The sequence below is a fragment of the Balaenoptera acutorostrata genome, chromosome 20 (assembly GCF_949987535.1).
Source record: "Balaenoptera acutorostrata chromosome 20, mBalAcu1.1, whole genome shotgun sequence".
Classification (NCBI taxonomy): Eukaryota; Metazoa; Chordata; class Mammalia; order Artiodactyla; family Balaenopteridae; genus Balaenoptera; species Balaenoptera acutorostrata.
In genome coordinates, this window is record NC_080083.1 from 47,738,633 (window position 1) to 47,751,259 (window position 12,627).

Genomic DNA, 12,627 nt, shown 5'->3' on the forward strand with positions numbered 1-12,627 from the left:
ATAGTATAAACTCTAGAAAGGTAGGGACTACATCTGTTTTTGCTCACTATATACTCCCAGCATTTATTACGTACTTTTTAAGTAGGTGCTTAACTAATGTATGGTGGATGAATAAACAAATGGCCTTTACCTCTGGCAGTCCTCCCACTGTTAGCATTTTATGTTAGTCTTAGCCTTAAGTTTTTCTGTATTATTGTATGTCCAATAGTTAAGGATCTCTGGAAATCTCGAAAGAAACTCCATGGTACATAGAATTATTTTTGTAATGCAAATAATTACCACCTAATTACTCCTTTATAAAATATGGGGATTTCCTAAGAACCTACTAAAAGAACATGGTGAGTAGAAAGAATATACCCAGGATTTGATGTTGGAGACCTGTGTTCAAATGTGTGTGCCAGCACTTTCAGCAGTGTGACTCTGGGGAATTATTTAACTTTTCTCAGCCTCAATTTCCTCATGTGAAAAATGGAACTCTATTTTTGGACTTGTGTGGATTAAATGAAATGATATGGTGCTCCTAGTATACTGACTGGCACGCATTAAGCACTTAAAACCTTTTGCTTTTCCAGCTCTTAATATAAACAAATTCAATAAATATAATTTATAGTTTGTATTAGGTAACATCTCTCATCATATCTGCCACAGTTGTTTATTTTGTAACATATAAGCCACAAAAGACCAAATGATTGATTCACCAGCTACATTAGTGATATTGATTACCAGGAAAATTTGGCACATAAATATTATGGCCAAAAACTCCTAGAACTTTGACTTTCTTTCTGTCTTTTTAAAATTAAATAAATGAAAGAGAAAAAAAGTATCATATTCAAGAGTTCTATCCATTCCTGATTTAAAATCAAATTTTGCTCAGAACAATGTCATTCCTTTATCACCAATTCTTAAGAGGGTCAGAAAGGGATAGTGAAGGCAGGCAACAAAAACTCCCATACATCCCAGAAGTAAAACTTGCCACATACAGCTTCCATCACCACTCTGCTCAAGCATCTGAGTGACGCTATGTATCTCTTTTGGGGGAATGGAGTGGGGAATAAACTATTTTCTAAAGCATTACAAATTGGTAGCTCATGACAGACAGGGCTAAGATTAGCCCCCTTGTTATTCATCTACTGCTCAACTGCTGGTGTAAACCTGCCCCTAAAAGAATGTCACTCAGTGAATCACTTCAGGAGTTCTACAAAGTAAAGCCAGATGGACGAAATGCTGCGAAAGGTTATGAAGCCAAACAGAGCAATACCACCACTGACCCCAAAAAAAAGTTTAAAAGAGAAGTCCTACTGATTAAATTAATGGGTCAGTCCTAGGCTACAGATTTTAAAGATAATTAAATCAACACCACAGAAATTAAATGGCAAAGTTCCTTACTTGCTTGCTCTTCTTAAATATAAAATATTATTTTAAATATACACAAGCCTCTGTAAGTTGTACAACTAATTCAGACTTAAATGTGACCACATAGATTGTTTTGTGTTGTTCTTGTTTTTGTCAAAAAAGAAAATAGTTTTCTTTTAGATCATAAAAGATCTTTTTTTAGATCATAAAAGAAATGAACAATATAAGAAGGTATGAAGAAAAAAAATCCCTGTGGAATTTTCCTATTATACATTACAATCTAATTTCTACAACTCTAATTTAGTTCAGGTCTACATCAGTGGTTCTCAGTCTGGGCAATTTTGCCCCCCAAAAGGACATGTAGTAATGTCTGGGGGGCATCTTTGGTTGTCACAAGCGGAGGGGACATCTAGTGGGTAGAGGCCAGGGATGCCGCAAAACACTCTACAATACACAGGACAGTACCCTTACAACAAAAAATTAGCTTGCTCAAAACATCAATAGTGCCAAGATTGAGAAACCCTGATGTACATTACCATGTAACTGGATTTCTTTACTAGCCTTTATGTCTCCTTAAATCTTGTCTCGTCCCTCCTTCCCAATAGCATCAGATTAATTTTTCCAAAGCAGTGCTTTCATTACATAATTTTTCTGTTGAAAAACCTATAATGGCTATTTATTACCAACAAATTAAATCTAAACTCCTCAGCCTGGTTGTTAAGTCCCCTGTAACCTGATTCTACCTGGCTAGCAAAACCTTACCTTTTCCTCCTCTATTTCCATTCTAGCCAATGCTATAGTTTTATTGTTTTCCTGTTCCTAAACACCATTCTCAACTTTGGGCTCTTGCTCATGCCATTCCATGCCAAGAATATTCTCTCTTCCCTACCAAACCCTTTCCACCTTCTAAAGCTTTAAGTTCTACTCCTTCAAGAAACTGTTCCCATTTTTCCAGTCTACCAGGATCTCTCTTTCCTGTATTTATTGTTATCTGTGCAATCACATACAGACTTGTAACATTATCCAGTTGTTCCTGTTAAGTATACTTATCTTCCCAACAAGACTAGACCCCTCTGGGCTTCCCTGGTGGTGCAGTGGTTGAGAATTCGCCTGCCAATTCAGGGGACACGGGTTCGAGCCCTGGTCTGGGAAGATCCCACATGCCACGGAGCAACTGGGCCCGTGAGCCACAACTACTGAGCCTGCGCGGCTGGAGCCTGTGCTCCGCAACAAGAGAGGCCGCGATAGTGAGAGGCCCGCGCACCGCGATGAAGAGTGACCCCCGCTCGCCGCAACTAGAGAAAGCCCTCGCACAGAAACTACGATCCAACACAGCCATAAATAAATAAATAAATTTAAAATGACCTTTCTCTAAAAAAAAAAAAAAAAGACTAGACCTCTCAAAAGATTAGAGGTTATATATCCACATTTCTACTGGTTGGTTTCACAAATACCTCCAACTCAATTTGTTCACAACAGAATTCTTAATTGTCCTCCTTCAAATTTGTCCCCTCTCAAAGAATTCTCCATTTATTAAATGGTGCCCCCCAAAATGAAATCCAGGTAGCTGTTCTTGATCCCCCCATAAACAATCAATTTCCATGTCTCATTGGTTCTTCCTCTAAAACATCTCTTGAATTTATCTACTTCTTTCCTGCTCCACTGCTACCACTTTAGTCTAGGTTACCTTCATCCTAAGATTGTGTTTACTCTTGCTTCCTTCCTCCCTGACCTTTCACATACAGTTGCCAGAGAGATCTTAAGATCTATATCAGATAGTGTCAACCCACGGCTGAAAATCCTTCAGTGATTCCCCATTACACTTAGAATGAAAACTGAACTCCTTATAATGGCCTGCCATTACTATGCAACTCCAGCCACACTGGCCCTCTTTCAGTTCTTCCAATGCCAAGTTCTGCTGTGTCTTAGGCACTTTGCACATGCTGTTTTCTCTGCTTGTAATGCTCTTCAAACTACTGTTTCCTTCTCAAACTTTGAACTCAGCTTCAATGTTATTTGCTCAAAAGGAACTATCCTAACATACTTTTTAGAGAAGGTTTTAGAATGTCTTTTATCTGTGCTTGGCACATAGCAGGTGCATAACAGTCTTCCCAATTTGATTTTTATCATTGAGGCTGCTTCTGAACATTGATGGTCCAATTGCAAATCTGACTTAGGTCAGGACCCTCCTATTAGGTCTCTCTCCTAACACCCTATTTATAGTGCCCTTCTTATCACAGTTTATAATCATTAATTTGTGATTATTTGTCTCATGCTTTCTCTATATATAAGCACAAAGGCTATATCGGGACACTAGTCCATAAAGGAATTACTACATATTTGTAATGACTTCCCCCTCTACCTCCCCATCCCAAAGTTTATTCTCTCAGTTCAGGTACTATGTAGCACTGTCTTCAAGACACTATATTGGACCTAAATATAATGTAATCTGTTTTCCAAAAGAAAAGTTTATAAGCAAAATGTTTCAGCTAACTTGAATATATAAATTTTTTCAATGAAGATCAAATAGTCAAATGCCTATTGATTTATCAATTTAGTTACATACATATATTTTTTTAAAGCATAAAACATATTTAGGAATTTCATTTTTTTCTACTCTCGTTGGATAAAACAGTTTTATTGAAAAGCCATTACGGGGGGTGGTGGAAATCATCTAACACAATTTTCCTGAATATACTACCTTCAATTCTATTATTTGAAAATGGTACCTTTTGAATCCACATTAGATGCTGTCCCTGTTCATCTTATCCCAAGCCAAAAGTATTCCTTCACTATCTAATAATCTCTAAAACAATATTATATGTGTAAAGCACCCACTTACTATACTGCTTACTAAGGTGATTTTTACAACTTCATCCAACACTTCCGTGAAGTCCTACCCCCAGGAATAATTGATAAATCTATATAAAATGTCTTTTTAAAAATCAATTTCATCAGGTGAATTTTATAAACATGCAAATTAGCATTGATTCAAGTCACTTAGGCTAGTGTGTCTTCCCTAAATAGTTATTTTAAAAATAAAATAATTGACAGAATTTCTGCCTCATAATAGGAGAGATTTTTTGCAAAGACTCAAAAGTAACAATTTCCTATAAGAGATAATTTGGAGGAAGCACTTATATAGGCTTATGTGACATATCAACCTGGGTATTCCATGTTAAAACTTTAAAAAAAGAAAAAGCAAAAAACAGTTGCTCATCTTTTCTCTCAACTTTTCCCTATGCCTAGTAACACCTCAAACCCTGAGGCATCCCTAGAAAGGAAACGCTTTTCCAACTTACTCTCATTCCTCTACAAATACATGCAATTGCTTATCATAGTTTAAAAAAAAAAGTATCTTATTTAGTTGTTCTATTTTTATTTTCTTCCTTACTCTTCCTTCCTGTTTTCAGCACTATCCCTGATCAGTTTATCTTTATCATCGTAGCCAAAGGTGCTTGTTCCTCCTACTGCTCCAGATCCCTTCTTGAATGACTTCTTATCCTAAAAATTACAACCAAAATTCTCACCTAGCTATATCCTAAAACTTCTTACCTCTGTCCCCAAATCTAATAAACAAAGGTAGTGTGCATGGGCGGGGGGGGGGGGGGGGGGCGGAGGAGACAAATTTGACTCTTAAGCTTTAAAAATACCTAAATGCATTACTGCTAAGAGTACTTTAAGGAAAAAGAGAAAACCTGATGGGTACTATCAAGGAGTTGGCTACATATTTCTTTTCTTCTCCATGTTTTTATGCAAGTTGAAATTGTTATTAAAAAGTGGTTATAGGCTAGCAATAAAACTAGTTTATCATTTTAGAAGCTGTACCTATAGGGCAACTGTATCATTAATTATTAAGACAAAATAACAAAAATATGAAACAGAAATTAAACAACTTGAGTGATCTGCTTATCCATTTAAGAGGGTATAGACAGCAACTTCTAATTTCATGTTAGGCCTCAAAAAAAAAATCTTAAAAAAGAGGCTCTTTACTAGTAAGAGAAATTTGGATGGAAAGAAATAGCTTTGAAAGCACCAGTATAATGTACAAACAGGTAAACTTCCTAAGACAGAATCCCACATTACATTAATTAAAAAACGAATAGCTGCTATAGGTAAAGAGCTGGAGAAGGAGCCAACTAGAAGTTGATATTTCATCCTGTGAAGAAAAATTAAGGAAATATAGAAGGAGTGATGGATTAACATATTTACTATTTGACATCACAGGTCTTTAAGGGCAATATGAAGCAATTTCTAAAATCGGTTTGCTTTATAACTTCAAAATAAAGAAAGTCCATGACTCAATGACAGCAGTTGATAGAGGTCAACTCTTCTAATTAAGTCAAAGATCACAGGATAGGGTGAAAGTCTCACAGATCTGGTCCATCACCAAGGGACAAAAGATTCAGTTTCTCCAGATGGCGGGGGGGAAATGACTTGGCACTGCTGCACACACTTAAAAATCCAATAGTGTTTCTTCCATGCCAACAGAGCACTGTGCGTCAAAGCATACCTTGGTGTGGTATGGATGGAAAAACCATCATTTGTCTTTCACTTCCTGCACGCCCTGTACACAGGCACAATAAAACACTCCTCATCCCCCTCACAGGTCATGGAAAAAACCCAATTCGCCGTTTCCACCCTCTCCCCTTGTATAGGTGCTTGCGCCTCGGCACTGGGCCTTGGGGTTCTCTTCGCAGATCATTGTCCAGAGGGAAATTTACTGAGCGAGAAAAGCAACGTGGGCTACAAAGTCTGTTACCAAAATAGAAATTAGTATTAAAAACACCGATCCTACCCTCCCTCCACCTTCTCACACAAAACAAAAACAAAACCAACACTCGTCCTGCAAACTTGCCCCACCGTTATGAAGATCGTACAATCGCTGATCAAACGTGCCTCCCAAACATCCTTAGGCAAGAGAGCACCTGGGGCGAGTTGTCGGCCCCTCATCCCTCACGCCGGCCGGGGCCCGGCCGCTGGGCTGACAGGAGGGGCTCGCCGGACGCTGGCCCGGGGGTAAAGGAGGTATTATTGCCGAACTCCGCTCACACCAAGGGGAAGAAATAACGTAGGGCCAGAGGTAACACGGCTGAGGTTGCGGGCAAGGCCTCGGAACTGACGAGAAGACAGGCAGGAGCCGGCGTGAGGGGAGGCGGGAGAAGCAGCTGGGCCTAGGCCGCACCAGGCCGCGGAGTGGCCATACGCTGCTTCCCGACCGGGGCTGAGAGCCAAGCCTCAGAGAAGACGGTTACCATTACCTGGACAGGTTCCTGCAGCACCGTCATCCTGGAGGCTCAGGCCCACTTTCTGCAGTGCCTCAAGCCCCCCCCCCGTAGCGGCTCCGGCCCGGCCAGCCCCGGCTCATTTAAACTCACCAGCGACCGTTACCGGGGGATGGGGGAAGCCGAGCGATTGCCGAGTACCTCCGAGCGGGACACGGAAAAACCCGAAGTGGAGAGACCCGCGCGGGAGCCAGACGAAAAGGCCCGAAGGAGACCGGAAATACCCGAGGTGAATCAGCGGAGGAGGAGACCGTTGCCGGAAGTTGTCGAGGACTACCGGAGACTACCGAGTGTGATCCAGAGCGTAGGTTCCTCTTCTCGGCCACGCCTTCACTCACGCACGCCACGCCCCATCGGCCACCCTAGGCTGGGGCACGCCTAATCGGCAACCAATAGGCTGGGCGTGGCGTGCGGGAGTCCGCTGGGAGCGTTACGTGGCCGGGCTTAGGTCTCGGTTCGCCATTCAACCTTGCTGGATTAACTGGTGCGCGGTAGATTAAGCAAAGGGTTAAACTCGAGAGTTTGGGGCTGACTTTAATTAATCAAGAAGTATCTGTCTGTTGAGTTTAGGTCGCGTTCATCCATTCCAGAACTACCTATTCATGGCTCAAAGGGAAATAGGAAATTGGAAAGATTGCCATTCTTCAAAGATTTAGTATGACCTCTGTCCTCAAAGAGATTACGGTCTATTTAACGAAAAGTAATGTAACAAAGAATGCTACATTATGTGGTGCCCATTATAAGTGACGTAAAAATTCAGAGGAGAGGAAAGGGAAATTAATTAGCATTGGGATGAGGAAAGTTTCAGACTTAAACTGGGTTTTGAAGGATGGGTAGACTTAGAAGAAATGAAAGGAGAAAGTGAAAGGATGTAGAATGAGATCAATCCGGTAAGAGTTAAGACATGAACTGGAAATGAGTATTTAGGTGGCCAGATCACGGAAAATCTCAGGAGAGCAGAAATTTTTCTTCTTGTTAAGAGAGGCATTGTGGTGTGTTGGGAAATCTGGAGGTTGGATTTGAATTTTATCTCTGCACTAATTTAGCTTTAGGTCCTTAGCAAGTCACAACCTCTCTGAACTTCTATTTCCTTAGTCTGAAAAAAAACCATTAAGAGAACTACGTGCATTAATGTATGTGACTGTGTCTAACACACGTAAGAGGCTCTCAGATTTCCTTCCTGCTCCCTCTACCTCCGAAATGCGTGAACAGGGAACGATTAAAATTTTGGTTTTTGGTAGATGAGAAAAACAGTCTTTGCAATTTTTTTAAATTGAAGTATAGTTGATTTACAGTATGGTGTTGGTTTCAGGTGTACAGCAAAGTGATTCATATATATATATTTTTTCAGATTATTTTTCCACTATGGGTTATTACAAGATACTGAATATAGCTCCCTGTGATATACAGTAAATCCTTGTTGTTTATTTTGTGCATAGTAGTTTGTATCTACTAATCCCACACACCTAATTTCTCCCTCTCTTCCTCCCTTTCCCCTTTGGTAACCATATGGTTGAAGAAAACAGTTTTTAAAGGTTGATGTCCTAATCAGGACATCTCTAGGGTAGATGTGGGACTCAATGGTATATTCCATTTGTGTGGAAATTTCCCTTTCTGTTTCTCACATTTTATTCAGATAAAATCAGGTTAGAATGGGTCACTCCCTTCCTTTGGGTGATGTTGTGGGGGAGTGTTTTGTTTTGTTTTAAACACCAGTTGGCACTGCTTCACACACTTAACAGAGCTATAACCTTTACCACCAGCCATCTCTAGTCACTGCTTGTGTACTTACAGCCCCATAAAGGGTAGGTGCTAAACTGATTTTATGCTGCCATATGCCCTGTTCTGTTAGCAGGATTATGCTGGATGAATTAGAGTGGAAATAGTGTTCTACACTGTCCAGTGTGGTAGCCACTAGCTAAAGTTTAGTTAAATTCAAGTGAAATTAAAAATGAAGCTCTTCAGATGCCCTAGCCACATTCCAAGGACTCAATACACGTATGTGGCTAGCGACTCCCATACTGGATAGCATAGATACAGAATATTACCATCGTTGGCTTGATTAGGGCTGGAAGATCCAAGATGGCTTCACTCACATGTTTGGGGCCTTGGTGCTGGCTGTTGGCTGAGCCCCTCATTTCTCCTCCACATGACCTCTCATCAGTCAGTAGTCTAATCCCAGCTTCTTGGCTTGGCGGCTGGCAACCAAGAAGGCAAAAACAGAAGCTGTGAGACCCCTTAAGGCCTAGGTCTGTAAGTCAAACCCCATCACTTCTTATTGGTCAGATTAAGACACAGGGGCAGCCTGTGTCTCAACAGGAGGAGATGGGAGGAATGGCAAAGTGACACTGCAAAAGGCATGTGCCATGGGAGGGATTGACCATCTTTGGAAACACTCTACAAGGTGTGAGATGAGAGACTCTGGCAGTGGGAATGGAAAGACAGGGGTGGGTAAGCGATATTACTCTTAAAATGTGATGCTTTAACTGAACACAGCACTCCAGATTTAGTCAAATGAATTCAGAAGGCAATAGGACTATTGCTTTTACTATCTGGATGACTTCTATCAAAGTGGACTAAAAAAAAAAAAAAAAAAAAAAAAAAAAAAGTGGACTAAAGTTGTATGTGCATAACAGTCACATGACTGCTCATGCTAAGCTTTTGGTTATTTTACACACGTAGCGCTGTTTCACACAACATGCTGCCATGTCTTGTACCTGCGCATTTGATTCCTGTAAATTTAAATGTAGAAACTCACAACACAGGATATATAAAGATGATACTTTTTGTGTGAAAATGTGTGTCTAGGCTTAGCATTTAAAGACTCTGTGATGCTTAGCACTCTGGCTCTTAAGCTTAGAATTTGCCTAAAATTCACCCCCCCCCCCCGCCCTTTTTTTCTTTTTTCTAAAAAAGAGCATCTCTTTTCTGACCATTGTTCACTGGGCTAACACATCTGTTGCGGTTTTGTGCCCATTCAGACCACATTATTTGAAGTTGTGCTTTGATGGACTCTTTTAGAGCATTTTTACTTCCTTTTCTGTTCCTGATTGACCTACTTAAACTCACCGTGAGGTGAGGCAACCACTTGAGCATCCTGCCATCACCCATTATCAACATATCTTTAGCTGGCAAGTGGAGTTAGGTTACAATAAGCATTATTCCAAACATGATAAATTATCCTTTTCCTTAGCCTGCCTCTTGGTCTGTTTCATATTCAATCAGATTTGGAAACCAGGGTTTAGCGAACTATTCAAGAAGCTAGACATGGTATCATTGGCAAGGTGCAGGCCCACTGGTATAGCCAGAGTAAGCTTACTCTTCTGAATTCCTTCAGTCCCCCTTATCTGCACGCTTCTCTTGTCCCTGTTGCACGCTGCCTCTTATCCTCTTTATACTACCTGACCATGAAGCTTCCCCCGCCCCCCATCTTTGCTCCTCTCTCTTCATCAAATCATCCCCTTCCTTTGGCATCTCTGATCACACAGTCTCCTGATTTTCCTCCTACTGCTCTGTTCTTTATCAGTTTCCTTTACAGAACCCCTAACATTAGAATGCTTCAGGGGTCAGTTCTAGGCCTTCTCATCTTACACATTCTTCTTAGGCAAACTCGTTCATTCTCATGGCCTCAATTTTTTATCTAAAATTGTTCCAAAATCTGTATCTCCAGCCAGACTCTTTTTAGAACTCCAGACCTAAATGCCTAGCTGTCAACGGGATGTCTCACAAATACTTTGTTCAGAATGGAACTCCTCGTTCCTCATACTTAAAATATTACCTTCCTTGAAGTATTACCTTTCCCAGTTTCTCCATCGCCCAAACCTGAAACCACTCTCTTTTTTTAGCCCTAACATCCAGTCTCAAAGCCCTACTAATTTTACCTCCTAAATATACACCTTCATGTCTCTTCCTGCCTCAAGTCTCACCTACCTCCAAAAACAAGTTTAATCATGTCAGGACCCCCCTCGCTAAGCCTCCCCACTGTTGACCTAAAACAAATAGACTGGGACTTCCCTGGTGGCACAGTGGTTAAGAATCCGCCTGCCAATGCAGGGGACAGATTTGAGCCCTGGTCTGAGCAGATCCCACATGCTGTGGAGCAACTAAACTCGTGCACCACAACTACTGAGCCTGAGCTCTAGAGCCCACAAGCCACAGCTACTGAGCCCACGTGCCACAGTTACTTAAGCCGGCGCGCCTAGAGCCTGCGCTCCGCAACAAGAAGCCACAGCAATGAGAAGTCCGCAAACCGCAACAAAGAGTAGCCCCCGCTCTCCGCAACTGGAGAAAGCCCGCGCACAGCTATGAAGACCCCAACGCAGCCAAAATATAAATAAATAAATAAATTTTAAAAAATTAAAAATAAAAATAAAAAAATAGACTGCCAGTTATTTCTTCAGCAAAAAAATGGTTTTTTGGGGATCAGCAAAGAAGTTCAATTCAGGATCTGCAACTATGGTGAGCAACATGAAAGTCCCCAGCAAAAATGGAGAAGAAGAACTCTTTTATAGAGGGGGAAAGGAAGTCAGGAGGGCTATAGTAAACAAAAAGTCCATGGCTCTTCCTTGGCTGAGTTGTGACAGTCTCTCATTGGCTGAGCTCTTGCCAAGAAAGAAGAGGAAGTCTTTCTTCTTCCTATTGGGCTCTGCTGTTGCTCTCACGTCCTCTTCTGGTCTCCCAACTCCTTTTTTTTTTTTTTTTAATTATTTATTTATTTAATTATTTATTTATTTTTTGGCTGTGTTGGGTCTTCGTTTCTGTGCGAGGGCTTTCTCTAGTTGCGGCGAGCGGGGGCCACTCTTCATCGCGGTGCGCGGGCCTCTCACTGTCGCGGCCTCTCTTGTTGCGGAACACAGGCTCCAGACGCGCAGGCTCAGTAATTGTGGCTCACGGGCTTAGTTGCTCCGCGGCATGTGGGATCCTCCCAGACCAGGGCTCGAACCCGTGTCCCCTGCATTGGCAGGCAGATTCTCAACCACTGCGCCACCAGGGAAGCCCTCCCAACTCCATTTTAATTGAAGTTTCAGTTTATTAACTTTTTACATGCCCCAATTTAGGATTTTCCATTGTTCTCAGGATATAGTCCAAACCTTTCAACTAGTCTTACAAGGCTGTCCAAGGTCTAGTCTCTGCCTCCTCATTCAGCCTTAAGTCGCCTGTCTCCCTCTTATACTATATATTCCAGTGAAGGGGATCAGAAAATGCCACTTTGGCATGAGGATTATTTTGAACTGAAAGCAGTTAAGGCAGCAAACATAAATCTTTTTGCCCTCCCCCATCTGCCTAAAAGCACGACATAAATTCCCCTTTGTGAAGGTGTATCCTCTCCCCTCTCCTATAAAAGGAGCAGGAAAACAACCATTATCACTGGAGACAGAGGGTTGGCACTGAGCTGGCTCTGTACCAAAAACCCTTACTAAAATAACCTTTATCTTCCATTCATTTCCCCATCTATTTACCTTTCCACAATTTACCACCCCTAGAGGCCCAAACCCTGTTTCTTTGTCTTGTTACTTCTCCACAAATATATTGCCCTTTGCTAAGGTGATAGGTAGGCCCCAAATTCTAACCACCTCTTTGAGTCACTTATCACTGAATTCTCCCATGTATATGCATGTTGCATGTGTAAATAAAATGTTGTTTTTTAAAATTCTGTTAACCCGTCTTCTGTCAGTTTAATTTGCAAGGCCCCAGACCCTGAAAATAAGAGGGTAGAGGGAAAAGGTTTTTTCTCTCCCCTACACCAGCTACATGGAACTTCTTGACCCACTTTCTTGCCCCAGAGTCTTTGTATATACTGCTCTCTCTGTCCAGAACACTCTAATTCCACTCTTCACTTGGCTATCTCTGCCCATCTTCCAAATATACTTCCTTAGATTTTGTTCTGATGTATTGGAATACAGGGATAGGTTGCCTATCCCTGCTACTGCTCGAGTGCTAACATACTTGTCATTACTCTTATCACCCTTTACTGTGATTACTTCCTATC

The 12,627-nt window shown here is 41.4% G+C and overlaps 2 protein-coding genes across 8 annotated transcripts in view; one reads left to right on the top strand and one right to left on the bottom strand.

The window, feature by feature from the left end:
* Positions 1–6,777, bottom strand: part of CDC27 (cell division cycle 27) — a 58,549-nt gene extending 51,772 nt beyond the window's left edge. For 6 of the 7 annotated variants that reach the window (XM_028164911.2, XM_028164909.2, XM_028164910.2 and 3 more), the window contains exon 1: positions 6,615–6,776. In XM_028164911.2, coding sequence (XP_028020712.1) covers positions 6,615–6,641 — 27 coding nt within the window. In that variant the 5' untranslated portion in view covers positions 6,642–6,776. Of the gene's footprint in view, positions 1–6,614 lie in introns of all 7 variants that reach the window. The other variant, XM_007175817.2, reaches the window with a different exon arrangement.
* A 148-nt stretch (positions 6,778–6,925) lies between these two features.
* Positions 6,926–12,627, top strand: part of MYL4 (myosin light chain 4) — a 30,449-nt gene continuing 24,747 nt past the window's right edge. Inside the window, exon 1 of the mRNA XM_007175810.2 lies at positions 6,926–6,942. The gene's annotated coding sequence lies outside the window, so the exon portion shown is untranslated. The remainder of the gene's footprint in view (positions 6,943–12,627) is intronic.